The 25167-nt window shown below is 39.6% G+C and overlaps 1 protein-coding gene and 1 pseudogene across 2 annotated transcripts; both read right to left on the bottom strand.

Moving 5' to 3' along the window:
• Window positions 1-653: 653 nt before the first annotated feature.
• Window positions 654-25040, bottom strand: Tmem59 (transmembrane protein 59). 2 transcript variants are annotated; one of them, XM_090334783.1, is made up of 8 exons: window positions 24644-25040; window positions 19389-19494; window positions 16620-16714; window positions 14016-14168; window positions 12082-12163; window positions 10806-10890; window positions 7237-7345; window positions 654-1294 (listed from the first exon to the last, which is right to left on the bottom strand). In XM_090334783.1, the coding sequence occupies exons 1-8, from the start codon at window positions 24830-24832 to the stop codon at window positions 1139-1141; spliced, it is 975 nt and encodes a 324-aa protein (XP_090190909.1). In that variant the 5' UTR covers window positions 24833-25040; the 3' UTR covers window positions 654-1138. The 2 variants fall into 2 exon arrangements, with proteins under 2 accessions (XP_090190909.1, XP_090190907.1); XM_090334781.1 differs by having other exon boundaries at window positions 10806-10887; window positions 24644-24914.
• On the bottom strand, window positions 14826-15761 carry LOC150061793 (small nuclear ribonucleoprotein Sm D2 pseudogene; annotated as a pseudogene).
• Window positions 25041-25167: the final 127 nt, after the last annotated feature.

The following is a 25167-nucleotide window of genomic DNA, read 5'->3' as shown; positions in this document are numbered from 1 at the left end:
AGCCCAGGCACTAAAGACCACGAGATTCTTATCTCCAATTAACCACTAGAAAATGAGAAGTGGGGCTGTGGCTCAAGAAGTGGGGTGGTAGCCTTGAGCTGAAGAGCTCAGGGACAGTACCTAGGCCTAGAGTTCAAGTCCATGACAAAAAAAAAAAGGTTGTAAATGAAATCTACACTTCACAGGTACATGACTTTGTACATCTTTCATTGTACGTAACAGAGGAAAAGCAGTTCTTTGCAAAGTCCTCCAACCTGTGTCATTTTACAAAATAACAGCAAAGGCATTGTTGAGGGTCATTGTGCTTCAGTCTTAGGACAACAGTAAACACTACATAATTCCTTTTTTTTTGGTGGAGGGGGGGATTGGTTGTGGGGTTTGACCTCAGGGCCTGCATGCTGTGGTCAAGTCTAATGCTCTATAACTTGAGCCACAGTGCTACTTCCAGTTTTTGAGTGGTTAATCAGAAGTAAGAGTCTCACAAGAACTTTTCTGCCCTGGCTGATTTCAAAATGAGATCCGCAGATCTCAGCCTCCTGAGTAGCTAGGATTACAGGCTCCAGCCACCAGTGTCCAGCTTACATAATTCTTTTCTAGATTGGGAAATAGTGGGAGGGAAGACTAGGAAAATCAGATACTCAAATTTCAGCACATAATTATTCAAATAAAATTTTAATGATTTCAGTTCAATACAACTGAAAATGTAGTGTCATTAAATGCCACTTTCTGCTAAATTTCAAATTACAGCTTTGTGGGCCATTGCTGAGCAGAAGCGTCATATCCTACTAAGTATTCAGCTTATTAATTAAGATAATTGACAGTATCATGACAGGAGGTAGGGAAGAACTACAATCAGCTCATAGAATTTGGCTAACAGAGGAAAAAAAAATAAAACCAACACAACTTACAAAGTAGCTAAGATATTAGTAAAATAAAAATACAAACCCAAATGTCCATGTCTTAAGTTACTAGGGGAAAACCCTATAGGTAAAGTTACAGCAAATACAGCCCTCACACATTTGGGTGAGTTTATTTGCACTTCATATTCACTTAAGGCCTAAATCCAATGAAACCAATGAAGCTCTATGAGGAATGGAAATTTCAGTGTCCCTGACACTTTTCTTTTTAACAAGAGCTCTTAAATTTCTGAATGGGCAAGATTAACTTTAGTAGGCAGAGGCCCTGCTTCTTCATGATCTTCAGTTTTAGATCTAACAACCACAAGAGAAGAAGCTGGATATTTGCTTAGCTTTTGTTCATTCACAAATTCCAAGTCACCATAGATACTCAGCTTCTGCAACAACAAAAACAAAACAAAAAAACCAGCATATATCATTAATTTGATTAGGAATCTCCTCAAATTACTTTCAAATAGCAATTTAATTAATCAGTACTTGGTTTACAAAATTCTCTCTCTCTCTCTCTATATATATATTTTTTTTTTTTTTTGCCAGTCCTAGGCTTAAACTCAGGGCTTGGGCACTGCCCCTGAGCTTCTCTTTTGCTCAAGGTAGCACTTTACTACTTGAGCCACAGCACCATCTCCAGCTTTTTCTGTGTATGTGGTATTAAGGAATTGAACCAGGACTGGCAAAAAAAAAAAAAAAAGAAGAAAATAGGAAGGCTTAATAAGGGTATTGGTGGCTCACATCTGTAATCTTAGCTACTCAGGAGGTTGAGATATGAGGATCACAGTTCATAGCTAGCTGGGGTAGAAAAGTCTCCATGAGACTCTTTAATCTCTAATTAGCCAGTCAAAAACCAGTAGTGGAGCTGTGGTTCAAAGTGACAAAGCCTAGTATTGAGCAAAAGAGCTCAAGGACAGCACCAAGGCCATGAGTCCAAGCCCCACAATCACCACCACCAAAAAAAGGGTCTATTAAATGTGGCTATTTGGAAGATTCTTTAGGAGAAGTTAAAATAACTTTTTTTTTTTTTTTTTTGCCAGTCCTGGGGCCTGAACTCAGGGTCTGGGCACTGTCCTTGGTGGACATTTTTTGCTCAAGGCTAGCACTGCCACTTGAGCCACAGCACCACTTCTGGCTTTTTCAGTGTATGTGGTACTGAGGAATCGAACCCAGGCCTTCATACATGCTAGGCAAGTACTCAATCTCTAGGTCACACTCCGGGCCCAAAATAACTCATTTCTTTTTAAAGAATTTATTAACATTGATTTTTACATCATATTTCAAAAGACGTATTTAATAAACAAGTATTCAAGAAGGGAATCTCTATATACAATCACTGGCACTTAGATTTTAGAACATAATTAAAATTAGGCTGAGGGTTTATATGTCATAGATACATATTATCTATGTGATAAAACATTATGTCTATTGTCATAAACTTTTATGTCTATGTAGTTGTGTTTATATTTCCAATACCATGTCCATAGCATTGGGTACGCAAACATTGAGTCCTCGCTCTTACACTGTTTGGATCTAATAGCCACATATTAAGGATACCATCAACATGATTCTCTCTAGACTCATCCACTTCCTTGCGAATGCCATTATTTTATCTTGTCTGAAAATAACTCATTTCTATATCTGTTTTTATATGATTCTAATCACCAGTAAACAAAATTTAGTTCCACTATAGTCACAATATTGTGGAATCTTGGTTTTTTAAAAATTTTTTGTAGTACTGGAATTTGAACTCAGACACTTGCTTTTGTCAGGCTCAACTACTACTAAGCCATGCTCTCAGTTTTTTCTGCTTTAGTTATTTTTTCAGACATGCCTTGTGTTTTTGCTCAGGTCTAGCCTCCTAGAATCATTCTATTTACAGCCTGCTGCACAGATAAAATTATAGACATGTTACCAGCATGCCTGGATTGACTGAGAGTCTAACTTTCTGCCTGGCTTTTTCTGTCTGCCTAGCTTTTAATTACGATGTTTCCAATATTTGCCTCCTGACAGAGAATTATAGATATAAACCATTACACCTAGCCAAAGTCATAATATTGAAAACTTGTCTACTGGAGTTAAAATTTTCTCTTTGTCTCTATCACTATTGCTTATTGTGACCTGTCAAAGGCTCCTAAGTGCTCAATTTTAATTTTTCCCATCAACCTATAGACAAAACATGGGAGCATACAGAAGAATGAATGAATCAATCTATCCATCTATCTATCTATCTATCTATCTATCTATCTATCTATCTATCTATCTATCTATCTATCTGCCAATTCTGGGGGTTGAACTCAGGGCCTGAGTACTGTCTTTGGGCTTTCTCAAGGCTAGAGAGCTCCACTATTTGAGCCACAGCACCACTTCCAACTTTTTTTTTTTTTTTTGCCAATCCTGGGCTTGATCTCAGGGCCTGAGCACTGTCCTTGGACTTTCTCAAGGCTAGAGCTCCACCATTTGAGCCTCAGAACCACTTCTGGCTGTTTTCTATGTATGTGGTACTGATGAATCCAACCTGGGTCTTTGTGCGTGCTAGGTAAACACTCTACCACTAGGCCAAACTCCTGGCCCCCACTTCCAGCTTTTTCTATGTATGTAGTACTAAGGAATCAAACCTAGGTCTTTGTGTATGATAGGCAAGCACTCTTACCATTAAGTTAAACTCCTGGCCCCAAGAATTTATATTTTATTATCAAAGTTCATAATAATTGCTAAAAAATTATAGAAAGAAAGAGGGAGGGGAAGGTAGTAATGATGTTATCGTAGAAATTTATAAAATTATGAAAAATACACAAAATAATATGTATATAAGGGCCAGTAGTTTGACTTAGTGATAGCATGCAAGAAGACTGGGTATCAATTCCTTAATACCACATACATAGAAAACTGAAAGTGGTGGTGTTGTGGCTCATGTGGTGGAGCACTGGCCTTGAGGAAAGCTCAAAGACATTGCCCAGGCCCTAAGTACAAGCCCCAGGACTAGCAAAACAAAACAAAACAAAACAAAAAACCCACAAAAAAACCCCCCAAAACAAAAAACCAGGCATGGTGGCTCATGCCTATAATCCTGGCTACTCAGGAGGCTGAGATCTGAGGATCACTGTTCAAAGCCAGCTTGGGCACTAAAGTCTAAAGTCCATGAGGCTCTTATCTCCAAATAACCACTAGAAAACTGGAAGTGGTGCTGTGGTTCAAGGGGTTAGGGTAGTAGCCTTAAGCTGAAGAGCCCAGGGACAGCGCCCAAGCCCAGAGTTCAAGCCCCATGACCCATAGGAAAAAAAACAAAACAAAACAAAAACAAAACAAAAATCTTCATCCTAAACTAGATGTGGTGGTGCACGCCTATAACCCCAGTACTTGGAAGGCTGAGACAGGAGAATTTTTCCCCCCAGTCCCAGGGCTTGAACTCAGGGTTTGGGCATTGTCCCTGAGCTTCTTTTGCTCAAGGTTACCACTTGAGCCACAGTGCCATCTCCCATCTTTTTTGTTTATAAGGTACAGAACCCAGGGCTTTGTACATGCTAGGCAAGCACTCTACCACTAAGCCACCTTTACAGCCCTAAAGCAGAAGAATTTTGAGGCCTGTCTAGGTAGATAGCAAGACCCTTTCTCTAAATTACTGAATAACAAATGAATGAATGAGACATTGTATATGTAAAGAAATAGGAACAAAAGCATCAGCATTTTATGGAACTGAAATGACACTAATTTAGCTGGGCACTGGTAATGGTTTGGTTTGGAGCCTGCTAGGTCAGACAAATCCAAGAGATTCTTATCTGTAATTAACCTGCAAAAAGCCAAGAGGTATGGTGTAAGTGGTAAGGAAAAGCTTGAAACTCTGAGTTCAAGCCCCAGTACTGGCACCAAAAAAAGGGAAGAAGGAACCCAGCAACAGTGGCTCACGCCTGTAATCTTAGCTACTCTGGAGGCTGATATCTGAGGATTGAGAGGTTCAAAGCCAGCCCAGGTATGAAAAGTCCTGTGATTCTCTTATCTCCAATTAAGGACTAGAAAACCAGAAGTGCACTGTGGCTCAAGGGGTAGAGCAATAGCCTCGAGCTGAAGAACTCAGGGACAACGCCCAAGCCCAGAGTTCAAGCTCTACAATCAACCCCCCTCCCCACACAAAAAAGGGAAGAGATGGATGGAGAGGAATGGGGAAAGAGAAGAAAGGCTAGGAGAGGAGAAAAAGATACTAGTTGAGGATAAACAAGTAAATGATAGCCTTTCTCCTAAAATAAAGAATATTAGTATGTTTTGCAAATTGCTTATAGTAGAAATAAATAGCACAGTAATGATAGAATGAGTGACTTTCCTATTTTACAGGTACTTAAATACTTTTATAGTAGAAACATACTTAAGACAAAATTATTACCTTGCCAAAGTATGGTTTCACATTCAAAAGCCAAGTCTAAAAGTAATATATTCAATGGCTCTTGAATGCACATTTTCCCAGGAAATACATTTCCTTAAAAGAGAACAGGTTCTCTTAGAATGCAGCCATCATTTATTTTAATTGCTAAGGACAGGAAGAAAAGACTGTAGTGAGGGGAAGGAAGTAGCGCCTTCATGGCTGATTATCTGGAGGGCATGCAATAGTAGCCAACAAGGCCACAAGTGTGCCTCTGATGTCATATGTTTTATGGTGACAGGGGCTAAGAGGGACACATCTAGAAACAGTGTAGTATTCTCCCAAATAACTGAGGGGTGAAACTTTCTCACAAAATTGAAAGATACATACTCCCCCAGAAAACTTGTTCCAGCAGAGACATCAACTCTAAGGAAAAGAGCAAAAGTCACCTAAAAGGGAGAAAGATGCCCATGTCTAATCTATCTAAACATAAGCACAAGAAGCACTGATGGGTGAAAACACCCCCAGAAGCGGAATTATGTAAAATCAAGAAAGGAGAGAAGAGAGCTTCATGAATTGCCTAGCCAAGAACCATTAGATAAGGGAGAATTCTGAGCATTGTGGGGCTTAACACATGAACCAGGCGGTCCCAACGGTGTCTATCTCTGGCAAGCAGGACAGCAGCTCCTGACACAAGTCACAGGATCATCTCCCTTAGGCTAATGAAAGGGACTTAAGAGCAACAGCTATGGAATCACACTACTGGAGTTCATGTTCAGGTTCTAACACTTACTGGCATAGCATTGGGGAAATTACAAACTCTCTCCTTTAGTTTCTCCAACTGGAAAACGGGGATGACAACAGCAGCCACTTCACATGGGGTTACTGTGAGGACTAAATGAGCTAATTAACAGGTAACACTCAGAACAGCACCCATTAGAAAGCACTTAACAATACTCAGAAACCAGGGGAATTCATCAGGGTAAATTCCACCCAAAGTCAGTTGGTTTCAGTCTTTCCTGGCAATAGCTAAACCAATGGCTGTGCATATATCTTCCTTTAACAAGAGGCTTCTCAGAAATAAGGAGAAATAAAAGGAACCAAATATCCTAGGATATTTATTATCGTAAGTTTGCAGCTTGGTCACCCGAGGACTTGGTGAGTTACTTCACAGGGCAGAACAGAAAAGACAATTCTATGCAAGATGGACAATTTCTGCGTTAGTAGGGACAATACACTTGTTAAAATAAAAGGACCAGAAGTGTAGCTTTGTGGTGGAGTACTTGTTTAGCATATAGAAGGTCCTGGGTTCCATTATCCAACACAGTAAAATGAGTAAGTAAATAAATAATAAATTATAATATGGGAATGCAGTGAACAATGTAGAAAAAGGACACCGTTAGTATATTCATGTCATAAACAAAAGAGTTCTATAGGTATTTAGGAGGAATCCTTAATAATAAAACAAGACCTCTTTAACAATTAAGCTTAGACCATTCCATTTTAATTTCCAAATAATTCACACAATAGTCTTCCAATTCTCTGGTGGTTAGCAACCAGAGCAAAATAACTAAGAAATGCCTTGGTTTTGTAGCTTCTGAAGTAACAATTACTTCTGAACACTTATGGCAATTGACTGAAAATTTTAAGTGGTTCTACAAGTCTTCTTTCCTATAAAATACCTTAGAAAACTGCCAACTTTCCCTATCAGTCTCAGAGAACCAGGGAGACATTACTTAAGCCAGTCAACATATGTCATGCCAGAACACTGGGGACCAGTAATTTGAGATAACGCTCACAAACTTACAATTTTCATGTGTGCCAACTTCAAACAGATTAAAGTCCTCAGATCTTTTCTCATTGTATTAGTACAGAGGCTTTGTTTCTTTGTACTAATTAAACAAATAAGGCACTTAAAATGGTTTGTCTCATGGTTCATTCCTCAAATGGCCCAAGGGTTAGAATGAAATTTACCTCAGGGGGAACATACTGTTCCACAGCTGTAGCAACAGCTGCACAACAAATCCAGAGCAAAACCATCACTGAGAGGACAAGAGTCGTGGTTAAAATCCACCCAGAGTTACTGAAAAATAAAACAAATGACAATATTAAAAATTGTAACGTAAAAATAGGAAAATATTAATTAAGCAATCAACCTTGTGTATTTACTTACTTGAATATTGAAACTTGGTATACCAATTCTAAAATTATTTAAAAAAACATGATTATAGAAGGAAAAAGTAACAGCTAGCATATTAGAATTGCATGTCACTGTCTCCTATTCTTATAATAATGATAAAAAACCAGTCACATTGGTTCTCAGCTAAAAATAACTTCCTAATTACTAAAAGTAGGTATCCTATAAATTGAAGTCATATAAAAATATCACAATTATTTTAGAAAGTATTATAATCATGCTCATTTTAAGAAAACTATTCCAAAAACTTACAGTACAGAATAAGTGAAATGAACTTTGACCCTCAGATCTCAGCCTCCTGAGTAGCCAGGATTACAGGTGTGAGCCACTGTGCCCAGCTTCTACGTTTTATTGTTGGCGTAATGTACAGAGGGGTTACAGTTACATTCGCTATGTAGTTCGTGCATTACTTCTCACTCGTTGATACCCTTTCTCATGGTTTTGTCCTCATTTTCCTCCCCTAAACCCCTCCTAAACGTCTTGTTTTCCCCTCTTCTTTTTCCTATTTCGAATAAACAAATAAATGTATATACAACATACCAGGTAACAAAGTCAGATAAAATAATAATATGAGATTAACCGAAGGCAAAAAAAAGAGAAATAATAATAAGATTAACTGAAGGGCAAAAAAAGAGAAGAGAAATAACAGTACATTAAGAAAAACAATCACACAAGACAAAGTTCTTGTTTCCATATCTTAGAGATCTGTTCATTTAGTCTCAGCCTATATGATCTTATGTACCTAGGTTTTGAGCTATTGTAATCCTCTGCTAGGAGAGCCCTACATGTGTACTAATTATCACAAATGAGGGAAACCATTGAGCCTATGTTCCTTTGGGTCTGGCTTACTTCACTTAATATGATTTTTTTTCAAGTCTTTCCTTTTCTTTACAAATGGGGAGATGTCATTCTTTGATGGCAACATAGAATTCCATTGTGTATAACACCTTCTTGATCCAATCATCCACTGAGGAGCATCTAAGTTCGTTCCATATCTTTGCTATGGTAAATAGTGCTGCAATGTGATTATTTGTTTTATAAAAAGATTCATAACAACCAGCATGATGGCTCACACCTGTAATCCTACTCAGGAGGCTGAGAGCTGAGGATTGTGGTTCAAAGCCAGTCCAGGCACAAAAAGTCTGTGAGACTCTATTTCCAATTAACTGCCAGCCCCACAACAGACAAAAAAAAAAAAAAAAAAAAAGATTCACAACAGGTTTCCAGAAGTCAGTTTCCTATAACATTTCAAATATTTAATGGGTAACAAATTACTTACATTTCAAATGAAAAGAGAGTATCTATTAAGAGGCACTTTGTGGCTATAATACTCTGTCTTAATAATAAAAGTTTTATTTTCTTTATGATTAAAATTAATAGGCCAGTTTATGAGAATCAGCGACTGAAGGTTTTTCATAATTGATCTAGTAAGATTCAAAACATAGGGAAAAAAAAAATCAAACTTATTTTTTGTTTTTATTGTTTTTGTTTTTTTGCCAGTCCTGGGCTTAAGCTCAGGGCCTATGCACTATCCTTGAGCTTCTTTTGCTCAAGGCTAGAACTCTACCACTTGAGCCTCAGCACCACTTCTGGCTTTTTCTAAGTATGTGTTACCAAGGAATCGAACCCGGGTCTTCGTGCATGCTAGGCAAGCACTCTACCACTAGGCCAAATTCTGGCCTCCCTATTTTTTTAATACTAAAGAATCTAATTCTGAAAAACAATATAATACAAAAGTCATTGCTCATCAAATATTGCCTAAAAAAGATCTGTGTAACCACCATAAGCCATTTACTTGATGACTTATTAACAAGGAAAAGGTACTGCCAGATACTGTTGTCCAGAAAGTAAAAGGGACTTTAGAGAATGCACTGTATTTAAAAGCAAGGAATTGGGGGCTGGGAGTTTGGCCTAGTGGTTAAAGTGCTTGCCTAGCATGCATGAAGACCCGGTTGATTCCTTGGTACCACATACATACAAAAAAGCCGGAAGTGGTGCTGAAGCTCAAGTGGTAGAGCTCTAGCCTTGAGAAAGTCCAAGGACAGTGCTCAGGCCCTAAGCTCAAGCCCAGGACTGGCAAAAAAAAAAAGCAAGGAATTCTACTATGAAGTTTTGTTGTAAGTGAAAAAATACTTTCCTTTATTATTAGTATTATTATTATTATTATTAATTTTTTTGTGGGTCATGAGACTTGAACTGTAGGCCTGGGCACTGTCCCTGAGCTCTTCAGCTCAAGGCTAACTCCCTATTCCTTGAGCCACAGCCCCAATTCCCATTTTTCTAGTGATTAATTGGAGGTAAGAGTCTCACATTCTTTAGTGCCTTTCTTTAGTGCCCAGGCAGGCTTTGAACCACAATCCTCAGATCTCGGCCTCCAATGTAGCTAGGATTACAAGTGTGAGCCACAGCATCCAGCTTAGTACATAGTATACTCAGATTGATTTCTTCGACACTCTTATTTGCAGGCATTTACCTGATTTGGTCAAATTTTTGGCTCTCTGGACTATTAAATAAATAAACTTTTAGTGGTGCTGTAGCTCAAGCAGTAGAGTGTAAGCCTTGAGCTGAAGAGCTCAGGGACAGTGCCCAGGCCAAGTTCAAGCCCACGATGGACAAAAGTTAAAATAAAACAAAATAATTAACTTTTGTGGCTGCTAGTAACTCACCACCTGTAAACACAACTACTCAGTGACTGAGATCTGAAAATTATGGTTCAAAGGCAGCCCTGACAGGAAAGCCTATGTGATTATTTTTTTGGTCAGTTGTGTGAACTCAGGGACTGGGAGCTGTTTCTGAGCTCTTTTTGCTCTACCACTTTGAGCCAAGCCCCATTTTCCATTTTCTAGAGGTTAATTGTAGATAAGAGTCTCAGGTCTCGGGGGAGGGAAATGGGGACAAAAACATGAGAAGGGGTACCAATGTGTGTGAAGTAATGCACCCTCTATCTAGAGAAAAAAACCCTTCTATTAATTACAATAAAAAGGGGGGGTAATGGGTACCAAGACATGTGAAAGGGTATCAATGTATGTGAATTAATGCACCTTCTATCTGGCAAATATCATGTAACCCTTTTATTAATTACAATAAAAAATTTTAAAAAATAATTACAATAAAAAAAATTTTTTTTAAAGTCTCAGGTCCTTTTGTGCCCAGGCTGGCTTTGAACCTTGATCCTCAGATCTCAGCCTTCTGAGTAGCTACGATTACAGGCGTGAGCCACCTCACCCGGCCAAAAATTTTACCTATTGCTAGCAAAAAATCTCTATTCAATATTTAAGAAAAGGTATGTCAGTCTCTTAGAAAACCGTATTTATCTTCTATGCATAGAATAAGAAAGAATACGTACAGAGAGAGACATCTCAAAAAACCATCACTTTCTCCATCTTCAAGATAGTTCCTGTGTGCTTGTGAACTTCTCATGTGAAGATCTGCTGGAAAAAATAAGGTTCCAGTTTATAACTTAAAATTCTAGATGCTAGTTGCATGACTACTTCTAGATAGAAACACTGTACAGACATCTAGCTGTTTGTTCAAAGTATAATCTGACCTATTTTATAATCTGTGCAAATTCATCTGGCAGAACAGTGGGAAAAGTGCTATTTAACATATTATGGATTTCCTGTTTATTTTTCAAATTCTTGACATTGATAATGTTCAGTAACATGTGAGCTTGAATAACAGAATAGCATTAAATTTAATTAAAATAGTCTATGCCATGTGCATTATTCCCCCTTCATACCCACTAATATAATCAGCAAGTTAATTAAGTAAGCATCTAAAGTAGCTAGTAAATTTTAAAAGACAATCTTTCATTTAGCTTGATATTTTATGTTTTCATGAATTAAAATTCACTTCTACTATGGGAAAATAGGAAATTCATACTTTTTAGTATTTCTACTATTTATGGGGGAAAATCTAAATGTTTGATTAATTCATACTCAGAAATGCCCTTTGCTGGATGCTGGTGGCTCACCCTATGTAATCTTAGGTACTCAGGAGGCTGATATCTGAGGATTGAGGTTCGAAGTCAGTCCTGGAAGGAAAGTCTGTAAGATTCTCATCTCTAATTAACCCCCAAAAGCCAGAAGTGGCTGGATGCTGGTGGCTCATGTGTGTAATCCCAGCTACTCAGGAGGCTGAATCTAAGAATCAAGGTTCAAAGCCAGACCAGGCAGGAAAGTGTGACTCTAATCTCCAATTAATTGCAGAAAAAGTTGGAAGTGGCACAAGTGGATTAGCCTTGAGTAAAAGAAGCTCTAAGATAGCATCCAACCTAGAGTGCAAGCCTTAAGACTGACAAAAAAAAAAAAAAAAGCCAAACATAGAGGTGTGGCACATGATAGAGCGCTAACATTGTGGACAAAAGCTCAGGGACAGCACCCAGATCCTGAGTTCAAGTCCCTAGAATATACACACACTACAGACAAATCTTTTGAAACAAGTTAGATGTTTTTAGAATAGTGCTTTTCAAGTGTCTCCATACCAAAAGCATCAGCAAAAATGTAGAATTTGTTAGAAATGCAATCTTCAGATCACCTCCCAGATCTAGTAAGTCAGAGGACAACTAATTCTACCAGATTTGGTGCTAATATTTTATTCAAGTAATTTAAAATAAAACTCACAGGACATTTTGCTCAGAGATGATTCTCCCATATTTGTAGCCTCCTGCTCCAACTGTGGTGCATACTGAATTTCTGGCTTAGACTAAAACGGTAATGAAAGCTAATTAAGTCATTTGTACTTAGGCTTTTTTTGGTAACTAGTTCTATAACACATCATCTCTATAAACATTTAAATTGAGAAAAAGTAACAGAAGTATGATGTAAAACATAAAACACATTAACCACAATATAGTTTTAATTGCACTTCCTGAAATCAGATCTAGTGCTTTTCAGAAAAACAGATTTGTGGCATCATCAACTATTTAGTCAGTTCAACTTCCTGTCTCTTAAAAGAGAGACAGACAGGGACAAATTATGACAAAATATTGCATTAAACATTATACTTTGAAAAATGAGCTCTAATTCTAGTTGATCAGGAATAATTCAGCAGACTGCCAAAACTTTTGGCTAAACACCTATTATCTCTATTCTTTCTCTGAAACATACCATTCTGTAAATAGGAACAATTTGTAATTTACAGATGAACATGTCATACTTTACATCTTCTTTTTTTTTAATAGCTCTGATCTGCTGGAATGAGAGTTTTTCCATTTCAGTTATACTCAGAGTTTTGAGAGTAACAGAGCTATTCTTACATCTAAGGAGGGCAGAGTGAGCATTCCACTCTGAATATCAACTTAAGCTTTAATATAAGTAAGTTTAGGACACAGAACTTGCTCAGAAATTTAAGGAGAGAAAATTACTGTGCTTTACTTATTACTAAATATCACAGTTCAAAGGCAGCCCGGGCAGAAAAGTCTGTGAGACTCTTACCTCCAATTAACCAATTAACCACCAGAAAACTGAAAGTGACACTGTGGCTCAAAGTGGTAGGGCACTAGCCTTGAACAAAAGAGTTCACAGACAGTGCTCAGGCAGCAGAATTCAAGCTCCACTACTGGCAACAATAACAAAACAGAAAAAAGAAAAGGAAACTACATAGTGGGGAGGTATGTGTAGGTTACACATAAATACAATGCCATTTTATATGAAGAACTTAAGCATCCTCAAATTTTGCTTTCCAAGGGAGTCTCAGAACCATCTCAAAAACCTCTATTATCATATCACATAGTACATGATATGACAGGAAAATAGTAACCTTTCTACGTAGTATGTCACAACAAATATCTACATATTATATACCATTTCTTTCTCTTTCTTTCTTTCTTTCTTTCTTTCTTTCTTTCTTTCTTTCTTTCTTTCTTTCTTTCTTTCTTTTTTTGCCAACCTGGGGCTTGAACTCAGGGCCTGAGCACTGTACTTTGGCTTTCCTCAAGGCTAGTGTTCTACCACTGAGACCACAGCACCACTTCTGGCTTTTCTATGTATGTGGTACCAAGGAATTGAACCTGGGTCTTCATGCATATTAGGCAAGTACTTTACCACTAAGCCAAACTCCCAGCCCCTATATACCATTCCTTATGTTCAAAGCATATAAATACTAGTTCCTACATTTAAATTTTTTATTTACTTAGCCTCTAGAAAATTTAAGAGTTCTGATTACAAGGGAAAGAGTAGAGGGTACATTGCTTCATATCTCATGTTTTCATAAAGGCAAAATAAGCAATTTTTATTTGATGGTATTTTTTTTTTTTTGCCAGTCCTGGGCTTGAGCTCAGGGCCTGAGTACTGTCCTTGGACTTTCTCAAGGCTAGAGCTCTACCACTTGAGCCTCGGCACCACTTCTGGCTTTTTTCTATGTATGTGGTACCAAGGAATGAAACCCAGGACTTCGTGCATGCTAGGCAAGCACTCAACCACTAGGCCAAACTCCCAGCCCCTATTTGATGGCATTTTTTAAGTGACTAAGTACTTAGTTTTATGCCAAGGTACTCATTTAATCATACACATTCACTGTAGCTAGCACTTAGATGAATCTGAGGCACAGTAGTTACCTGGAATATCACTATCTTCCCATCATCAGCTTGAAGATAAAAAGTCCAGGAAGAGGTTATGAAGCTCTGTGCTGAGTCCATCATGTCACTCCAGAAAGACCTCACCAGAGTTAGAGGAAAGAGGAGGTGCATTTTTGGCATCAGGGACATTAGCTAAACAAACAAAAAAATTTTAATTTATATAAAACATACACATATAACCAATATAATCATATAAACATGAAATGAATCTACCACAATCATAAGCTTTAAACTGCTATTAATAATGCATTTATAATAACGTTAACTATGGTGAAACTTAAAATCCCAGGCTGCTTTAATGGATAAGCTAACTCTTACCTCTATTAGAACAGTCAGGGTTTTTTTTTTTTGGCCAGTTCTGGGTCTTGAGTTCAGGGTCTGAATACTGTCCTTGGGCTTTCCTCAAGGCAAGTACTCTACCACTTGAGCCACAGCACCACTTCTGGCTATATATGTGGTACTGAGGAATCGAACCCAGGTCTTCATGCATGCTAGGCAACCACTCTACTACTAGGCCAAACTCCCTAGAACAGTCAGTTTTTGAATTAGGTCCTAATACATGGACAATTAAAATCTGACTAAATATCAAACAAGTCAACTACAAGTTAGGGCTGTGAAAAACGACTATCAATTTCTCTTAACCTCAGTTTTTTTCCATATGTAAAATAGGCTATGTTCACTGGACAGTGAGAAGAAACAAAATGAGACTATGGATTTAAATGTAATTTTTAACAGAAAAAACATTATGCAAAATAATATTCAACTTGGTTTTCTATATGCAGACATAATTTCATTTGATGAAAACGAAGTAAAGGATGGAGGATAGGGCTCAAGTGGTACTGCAAGGCCATGTTTAATCCCTAGTCCTTCAAAACAAAATCAACACTATAAACAAATTATAAAATGGAACACTAAAATAGGATCAAGTGGGTATTCAATACCTTGAGAAGTAATACAAGCCAATACCATCTAAACAGGCATTTATGCTTTTCTTTAAAAAAAAAAAAAAAAGACTTTATTCCCATCACAACAGTGGAGCCTGGTGCGAGGTGAGGCAGGGCCTACTTGCCCCGAGATGAGAGGGTTCCTCAGGACCATGATCACGACGAGGGGGTTCCTCAGGACCACAATCACCAAGTCCCCATGCACGAACATCTTGGAGATGCAGCGGTCCTTGCTGACTGGCTTGGACTTCTTTTTGCCCTTGCCACTCTTGGGGAGCTTGGTCCACATCTCCTTCATTCTCCATATTACAGTGCTGGTCAAAGGCCTTCACGAGGCACAGGAGCTTCTTGTTGTTGCGAGCAGTTGATAAGCACCTGGGTGTTGTTCTTGCTGACTGTGTGAGCACGGAGACTGGAACTGTGTTAAACTCCTCTCCTGCTGCTTCTGCAGCTCCTCCCGGGTCATCTCACTCTTGGACTTATTCAGGAGGCTCATGGTGGGGAGTGGGGGTCCACAAGTCACTGGTGTCTTTTCCGCGTCGCCACTGCCTCTTATGTTTTTCTTTTTAAGAAAGATCTTGGGGGCTGGGAATGTGGCTAAGTAGTAGAGTGTTTGCTTACCTGTATGAAGCCTTGGGTTTGATTCTTCAGTACCACATACACAGAAAAAGCTAGAAGTGGTGCCATGGTTCAAGTGTAGAGTGTTAGCCTTGAGCAAAAAAAAAACCAAAAAACCTCAAGGGCAGTTCTCAAGCCCTGAGTTCAAGCCCCAGTATGGGCAAAAAAAGAAAAAAAAATAATAAAAATTTAAAAATCTTCTATGTATCCCAGATTGGCCTGGATCCCATGATCTTCCTGACTCAGCCTCTCCAGCACTAGGCTTAAATGCAAGGGCCAGAATGTCTAGCTGACAGACTTTTTTCTTTACTAATGGGAAATAAAGAAATGTCACATCTTCACTCTTGGTATCAGATCCTCATTCAATCTTTGTATATATAAGTAATGTGACACTAAAATCCAAAGTCACTCTTAATATTCTAAAAACAATTTTGTAGCTATAGCACTACATTTTAAGACCTAGGAACAAGTTATTTTATGGTACACGAGGAAGAGTTATGACAAAGTGAAAAAGCAGGCAATTTTAAAAGATATTACTAGCTGGACATTGTGGCTCATGCCTGTAATCCTACCTACTCAAGAGGCCGAGATCTGAGGATCACAGTTCAAAGCTAGCCCAGACATAAAAAAGTCCAGGAGAGGGGCCGGGAGTTTGGCCTAGTGGTTAAAGTGCTTGCCTAGCATGCATGAAGACCCGGGTTCAATTCCTCGGTACCACATACATAGAAAAAAGCCGGAAGTGGTGCTGAGGCTCAAGTGGTAGAGCTCTAGCCTTGAGAAAGTCCAAGGACAGTGCTCAGGCCCTGAGCTCAAGCACAGGACTGGCAAAAAAAAAAAAAAAGAAAAAAAAAAGTCCAGGAGACTCTCCAATTACCCACCAGGAAACCGGAAGTGAGGCTGTGGCTCCACGGGCAGGGTGGAAGCCTTGAGCTGAACAGCTCAGGGATAGGGCCCAGGCCCAGAGTCTCAAGATCGGTCTTCCCCCAACCCCCTCCAAAAAAAAGACATTACTATTTCTTACTTGTTCTTGTCTTAGTTCAGCAAATGGCAGCTGATCTTGGCATCCAAGATGGCAAGCATATTGCTCATCAGGTTGGGAATATGCTTCTGTACATGCTGAAAGAGAAAAATTGAACATTTTTTAGAAGAGAGTGGGGTAAACAAAGAATAAATAACAGGGTAAAGGGTGGAGAGATATGGCATACTATTAAAATTTTTCTTATGATGGGGCCGGGAGTTTGGCCTAGTGGTTAAAGTGCTTGCCTAGCATGCATGAAGACCCGGGTTCGATTCCTCGGTACCACATACATAGAAAAAAGCCAGAAGTGGTGCTGAGGCTCAAGTGGTAGAGCTCTAGACTTGAGAAAGTCCAAGGACAGTGTTCAGGCCCTGAGCTCAAGCCCAGGACTGGCAAAAAAAAAAAAAAAAATTTTCTTATGAATGTACAAATTCTCAGTAAGAATGACAAATTTCTTTCTTTCTTTCAAGGCTAATGCTCTACCCCTTTGAGCCATAGCACCACTTGCCGTTTTCTGGTGGTTAACTGGAGATATGAGTCTCATAGACTTTGATGCCTGGGATGGCTTTGAACCATGATCCTCAGATCTCAACCTCCTGAGTGGTTAGGATTACAAGTGTGAGCCATTGGCACCTGGCTTACAAATTTATTAATAGTAAGAAATGAGTTATTTTAAGAGAATTCCACCTGTATCTTACTTATAAATAAATGTTTCATAGCTAGGTTATGGTTATGTAATAATATTCATGTGAGTGGACCCTTATAGCTAAAATTTGTGTACTGTTGTCCTGAAAATGCTATCTGAAGTTTTTTGGTGACTGTATATGTGATTTGGGCAAAGGCATTTAACCTCTGACTTGATTTCAGTAGGTCAAAAATGGAAATATCACTGTTTTCTGTATAGGGTTAAAGTAATGTATTTTAAGTTATTTACAAGAATATTTGTGATTACTGTTAAAAATGAATCATTTGGTATTCTGATTAATGGTATTACCATTAAAAGAAAAAAAAAGTGCTGGAAGTTTGGCCTCGTGGTAGAGTGCTTGCCTAGCATGCACGAAGACCCAGGTTTGATTCCTCGGTACCACACACATAGAAAAAAACCAGAAGTGGTGCTGAGGCTCAAGTGGTAGAGCTCTAACGTTGCAAAAAGTCCAAGGACAGTGCTTAGGCTCTGAGCTCAAGCTATCAACAAGGAAAGAGAAAAGTAAAACAATGACCCTAATATCCTATATCTTAAGAAAACTGAACTGTTCCTACAACAAGTGATTCTGAAATTGAAACAGAGCTAAGGCTGTACCTCAGTGACACAGTGCTTGCCTGAGATGTACTAGGTCGTGAGTTCAATATGCAGCACTGAAAACAAAACAAAACAAAAAAAAGGTTGAGGCTGGGTGCCAATCGTTCATGCCTGTAGTCCTAGTTACTTAGGAGGCTAAGATCTGAGGTCTTGACTCAAAACTTGACCAGTCAGGAAAGTCTGTTAAGACTTTTATCTCTTAATTAAGCACTAAGAAGTAGAGTTGTACCTAAACTAGTGCAGCACTATGTGACTATCCACTGAAATGGGTCTTTACTAGATATAATCTCTTCATTTAGTTCATTAAATTCATTTTCTTGTGTGTATAAGGATTTAATACTATTCCCAAGTCAGATATGCATATATAACTCTTAAAAAGGGAGTTTGGCCTAATGGTTGAGTGCTTGCCTAGCATGCACGAAGACCCGGGTTTGATTCCTCGGTACCACATACATAGAAAAAAGCCAAAAGTGGTCTGAGGCTCAGGTGGTAGAGCTCTAGCCTTGAGAAAGTCCAAGGACAGTGCTCTGGCCCTGAGCTCAAGCCCAGGACTGGCAAAAAAAAAAAGTGCTGGATAATAAATTGAACAGTAGTGTGCACATACAAAGATGGCCAGTTAGGAAACTGAGCCTTAAAAATAAAGTCATAAGGGGCCAAGAGTTTGGCCTAGTGGTAAGATGCTTGCCTAGCATGCAGGAAGACCAGGGTTCAATTCCTCAGTACTACATACATAGAGAAGCCAGAAGTGGTGCTGTTGCTCAAGTAGTAGAGCACTAGCCTCGAGGAAAGCCCAAGGACAGTGCCCAGCCCTGAGTTCAAGCCCCAGAAGTGGCAAAAATAATAAAAGTCATGATATCATAGAAAACTAGTTACAGCAGTGAAAGACAGAAGTTGTCTTGTGAATAAAGTGTAACAATGGAGAGAATTCCATTATAGTTCTCTAAAAATCAAAATATTCACTGTGTTCTGATTATAGGCTTGTATGTCTTTCAGCAAAAGATCAAAACAGTGATTAACAGGTAACAAAGTCTCTGATTCCTTTTACTGGCATGACCAATAAAGAATACATTATTAAATAATGAGCCAAAGATTTGATTCAGTAATCCTGGAATGAAGTTAACTATCCTATGATTGAAAGGCTTAGGAAAATAATATTACCCATGAAAAGTTAGTAATAGGTAGGGTAATTACTACTACATTTGTGTAAACAGAACACTCTGGTTATACGAAGATATCCTAACTATAACAAAATAAACATCATACTAACAAATAGACGAATTTAAAGTCCATAATGTGTTTTAGCAGCAACTGTTAAAACTTTAAATTTATAATTATTATAATATATGTAATTATGGATGACAAATTTAAGCAGTATGCTTGCCATTTTCTAAGGAAACTGTAAAAGAAGCATAATACAATTCAACAACAAAAAAATGCTATGTACAGTTGATGTCATTAGCATAGCATCTTACCAGATTCACATTCCAATTTGGTCCGATTTAAATCAATTCCATCATCCACAAACTGGCAAATTGAAAACAGCCTGCAACCTCTTTGACATGCATATAACTCCTCTTCCTAGGGAGTTTAAGAACAGAGAGCATTATGAAAACATAAGATATTTTTCTCAATTGAAAGAAGAAAACAACAACAACGTCAATAGGGTTTATTTTAAACCATCCAGTAAGTTTGATAACTGAAAGGAAAAAAATCATGGAAGGTAATATCTAAGATCTGAGTCATATACAAAGGTTTTAATTCTGCATTGTAAAAGTGATACAAAGCAAAGGTCTAGTGGCTAAAAATAACACAATTTTCCCATAATTTGTGGTTACAATTTGTGGGAAGAACATTTGAAAATAAAAAGATAACAGTGGCAGTCAGAGCCCTAAGTAACGAAGGTAGAGTGGAGTAAGAAAGTCCCCTAGGATTAAGGGCATGCTTCTACCAAGGCCAAGTTTACCTAAATCAGGTTTAGTAGGAATAGTATCATGACTCACTTTAAGAGGCAAATAGTAAAATATTTTTCCCTGATAAAGTGAGATACATATTTATGAAAATTTTATATAAAAGGATTTTTGAAAACTTGGCTTAACTGAAAATATATATAAAAGCAACAGAGTGATATATGAGAAAGTACAGTGTAATCTACCCAATCAGAACCAAACCTTTTAGAGGGCTAACTGCACAAGTTATTTTATCTGTTAAAATCTGTTTTCTCATTGTGAAGAGAGACAAAAGCCATTATCTCCAGTTTCCTCAATAACTGTGGAAACTGCAATTCTTAGCACAATGCCTGAGACATAGCGAAGATGCTTAATTAACGGTAGTTAATCATAATAGATTTCAAAAATAACCAACATCATGGTGTACAGGTATTGGGGGAAAAAATGAGATAAATGGTCCTTCATTACTAGAAAATACAAATTGCTTAATAATAAATACAAATTGCCTAGTGGTAGAGTGCTTGCCTAGCATGCACGAAGATCCGGGTTCGATTCCTCCGTACCACATACATAGAAAAAAGCCGGAAGTAGTGCTGAGGCTCAAGTGGTAGAGCTCTAGCCTTGAGAAAGTCCAGGACAGTGCTCAGGCCCTGAGGTCAAGCCCAGGACTGGAGGGAAAACAAAACAAAACAAAAAAACCCTAATAACAGTGGGGGCTGGGACTTTGGCCTAATGCTAAGAGTGCTTGCCTAGCATGCATGAAGACCGGGGTTCGATTCCTTGGTGCCACACATATAGGAAAAAAGCTGGAAATGGTGCTATGGCTCCAGTGGTAGAGCTCTACCTCTGAGAAGGCCTTAGGACAGTGCTCAGGCCCTGAGGTCAAGGCCCAGGATTGGCAAGCAAGCAAGCAAGCAAACAAGAACACACCTAATAACAACGTCTTCAGCAGATTTTTTCCCCCTTTGGTGAAATACAAATAGTACTTGAAACAAACTAGTGCACATGGGGCAGTCTCCTCAATTTACAGTGTGATCCACTGTTTACAAGCTGGCAGATACCTAATAAAGAAACAGCACGTGTATATACCAGTTATCAATGAATGGAGCGTATGCACACATTTCTTTCTTTTTTTTGGTTGGTCATAGAGCTTGAACTCTGGGCCTGGGTGCTGTCCCTAAGCTCTTCAGCTCAGGGCTAGCATTCTACCACTTGAGCCACAGTGCCACTTCCAGTTTTCTGAAAGTTAATTGGAGGTATGAGTCTCATGGGCTTTCATGCCTGGACTGGCTTTGAACCACGATCCTCAGATCTCAGCCTCCAAGTAACTCAGGTGTGAGCTACCTATACATTTCTTTCCAGCAGAATTACTAAAATTAATGCTGCAGCAACCATCTGCAAAAAGAGGTAGCTACCAGTTTAATATTAAATAGCTCTATTATACAATTTGGAAAGTGGTATTTTTGTATCTCTAATCTAGCTGTAATTATTTTGGTAAAATTTAAACAACTCTAATAATTAAGATGTACTTCATCTTAATTATTAGAGTAGCATCTGTAGGCTTTACAAGATGGTGAAATAATTCTGTATTTGAAGCATTACATTATTTCTTTATATTGTACAGAGGAAGCATAAGCTCCTGGTCATGAGTCAATATAGTCATTTTATTTTCAGGTATGCATTTTTTTTTGCCAGTCCTGGGGCTTGAACTCAGGGCCTGACCACTGTCCTTGGGCTTTCCTCAAGGCTAGTGCTCTACCACATTAGCCACAGTACCACTTCCACCTTTTCTATGTATGTGGTACAGAGGAATCGAACCTGGGTCTTTGTGCATGCTAGGCAAGCACTCTACCACCAGGCCAAACTCTCCACCCTCTGATAGGCATTTTATTTTCCTAAGACAAGATTTTCCAGTAAGCTGGCCTTGAATTCAGTCCCCCAGCTTCCACTTTCCATATGCTAGGATTATAGCTGTAAGCCAATATACCTTTTGTTGTTAAACCAATCCTAAAAGATATTTAAAATTAAGTTCACAAAACCATATAGCACACTGAAACTATTTAACATGCTGAAACTAGTCCTGAATGCACATATGAGACTTATAAGTTCACATCTAAATAAGATCACTATCATACTGTACTATCTAATAGACACCACATTAATCAAATGTTAACATGTCAGATACTGTGTTAACATCTAATATATTATTTAATGCCTGCACAGACTAGGCACTCAATTGACAGCTATTAAGAATCAAATCCACATACTTCCTGTTCTTTAAAATACCATAGTACAGTAAATATTTTATGCTGATGAATTGTAAATAATGGCAAGCTTATGTACATGTTAATTCCTCTGATACAAGGTACAAAGAAATAGTGCTTTTAATTATCCTGAATATAAGAGTAGTGGCTGTGTGTTAGGCACTTTGCTAAGAGTATAACATATATTCTTTAATCCTCACCTTATCTCTAGGAAGTGTGAGGTTTTTTTTTCAATAGTTGATAAAATGAAGTTAAATTAAGTGATCAACAAGGACATACAGAGAGCAATAGTGGGGCTGGGAATGGAAACCAGACCTGCACACAGTGGGTTAATAAAATGGCCAGTGGTTCTAATTAGTTTGTTATTATCAGGTTTTTTATCTCTTGTCTTTGAAGCCAGACAAATTATGAAAGTAGATTTCTGAAGACACAATAAAATTCAGTAATTATAAAATAACTACTTACAAGCAGGTAGAGCATTCTATTTTCTTGCAACAAATAATTTATTCTGAAAAAGTCATTGAGATTTCTACCTTCTAATTACAATTATCAGATCAAGAGCGGTTATAAGAACTTTTAAGTGCATGTAATTGTTTTTCTCTTTTTTCTGGTAGGTCATGAGGCTTGAACTCTGGGCCTGGGTGCTGTCCCTGAGCTCTTTTCTCAAGGTCTGCATTCTACTACATTGAGCCACAGTGCCACTTCTGGTTTTCAGGAATTCCTGTCCTGCTGGCATTGAACTGTCACAGTCTCCTGAATAGCTAGAATAGGCATAAGCCACCAGCATCAGGCTACATCTAGTTGTTCTGTTTTGGTTTTGGTAGGTCATGGGGCTTGAACCCAGCCTGGGCAGTCCCTGAGCTCTTGAGCTCAAGGCTACAGCCCTATCCCTGGGCCTGGGTATTGTCCCTGAACTCTTCAGCACAAGATTAACGGCCCTACCCTTGAGCCAAGCCCCACTTCTGGTTTTCTAGAGGTTAATTGGAAATAAGAGGCTCAGGTCCTTTTGTACCCGGGCTGGCTTTGAACCTTGATCCTCAGATCTCAGCCTCCTGAGCAGCTAGGATTATGGGCATGAACCACTGCGTCCAGCTTTTTTTTTTTTTTTAATAATACAATGCTTTTCCTTGACCTGCAAAGCATAGAGGCTGAAGTGAAACAGTTTGTAGAGTGCATATATAACGCAAAAGACCCTGGGTTCAGTCCCTAGCAAGCACACACACAACGGAGAACAAAAATCAGCCAAATAACTATTTGTAATGCAATGTCACAAGCAGGTGACAGCACAATATAGCTAGTTTGAAAAACAACTTTCCTGGCTATGAAATTTTGGGAAGGCCACTTAACTTTGTAAGCCTCAACTTCTTTAATTATAAAATCATACATTACAGGATTATTCTGATTAGAGATAATGGTATGACATAGCCTATTATATTGCCTAACAGATGGTAGGGTTTATATATTTTGAGCCAAAGTGGCTCAATACAGCTATAACACTGGTATTTGGAGGTTGAGAAAGGACAGAGTTCAAAGCTAGCCTGTCCTACATAGTAAACAAATGTCACGGGCAGTGTCTTCTAAGCCACTTCGTAGTAGTTGAAGAAGGCAGAGGGTTAGACACAACGGTTAAGCAAATAGCAGACAGATGATGAAAGAAAAATGAGAAAAGACCAGCCGCACCAGCAGAAGTGCTTATAACTGCAAAGTGGAGAAGGGGAATACACCCAAATTACATATGAGGAAGGTATGGAGTCACCAAGCAATTTTGAGCGTTGAGTAAACAATTCTGAAAAACAACTTGAGAAGATTAAAAGCAAGGCAGCAGCTGAGGAGTGGGTGGTGGTAGTGGGTGAAGTGGAATAGGGATGTGAATGGGGTTACTCTTCTAAGCAATGGACGCCTCCTTCTGAGGCCAGTCGCATCTCCCACCCACCCCTTTCTTGCTCCCTGAAGGGGTGGCAAGTTATTCTAATTCCTAGTGGCGCCGTCTTGCACGGAGTAACTCAACACAGGCAGGAAATCTTTCCTGCGCGTCTCAAAACAACTCCTGGGGCTGGTTTAACCCTTCCAGATTACAGTGCAAATGTGTCTTCCAATCCCCGCAGCGAACGGAGGCTCGCGATCCATCTTTTACGGACTCGTGTATCTGCGCCTCCCTCCTCACGCCGCGAGGACTCCACGCACGTCTGCACTTCGCGTTCGGGATCCGGGCGTCCCCTCCCACTCCCCCCCCCCCCCCGCCGCGGCCCCTCGAGTTCCCCACCGAGGAAAGGGGTCGCTTGTCTTCGCCCTCTTTGTGTTGCCCACCTATTACCGAGGAGAGTAGCACAAACTTCCGGTAATTACAGCAGGAGCGGGGTGCGGACGGGATTTAGGAGGAAAACCGGAGCTACCCCCGGGGAGACCGCGGCGGCGGAAGTGCAGATTCACCCCTAGGGTCCCAGAGCCCACACCGGGCACGGAGCGGAGAGATGGGCGGCGATGGAAGGGCGGAAGACCGGTTCGGACGGGCCCTACCTTGGGGTACGTGTGCAAGGGGTAGGTCAACTGACAGGCCCGGTGGCAGGACGCCGTATCCCCCAAGACCGAGTCAAAGGCTTCAGCCGAAGCGGTGCCTGAGCCCCCAGCCAGGGTCATGGTCAACAGCAGCAGCGGCGGGAGCCCCAACCGGGCCCGGACCCAGTAGTTCCCTTTCGGCGCCGCCATCTTGCTCCCCTCTGTCACCACGGCTTGGCTTGTTGCTGTTTTCTTTTCAGGGTTTCTCCTTCTTCCGGGACAGCCTCTTTCCCCTTCCCCGCCCCCTTCCCCACCGTCCGCCGCTTCCGTCGTGTCGTCGACTCCGCCCTGACTAGTCCACTCGACTGCCTGCGCTCCACCTCCGAGTCTAGAAGCCTCTCCGGGGCGGGCTTGACGACGTAGTCCAACCCAAACATCGCGAGAGTAGGGGAGGGGCGGGGCTGCAGACTGGGCACACCGGTGTCTTCCTTGTCCTTCTCTTCGCGGAGCAACCTGGGGCCTGTAGTTCTTTCGAGGCTGGGCGC

This window comes from Megascapheus bottae, chromosome 6, assembly GCF_031878675.1.
Source record: "Megascapheus bottae isolate mThoBot1 chromosome 6, mThoBot2.hap1, whole genome shotgun sequence".
NCBI lineage: Eukaryota > Metazoa > Chordata > Mammalia > Rodentia > Geomyidae > Megascapheus > Megascapheus bottae.
The sequence above is the reverse complement of the archived record's forward strand: the minus strand, read 5'-3'. Positions and strand labels throughout refer to the sequence as shown.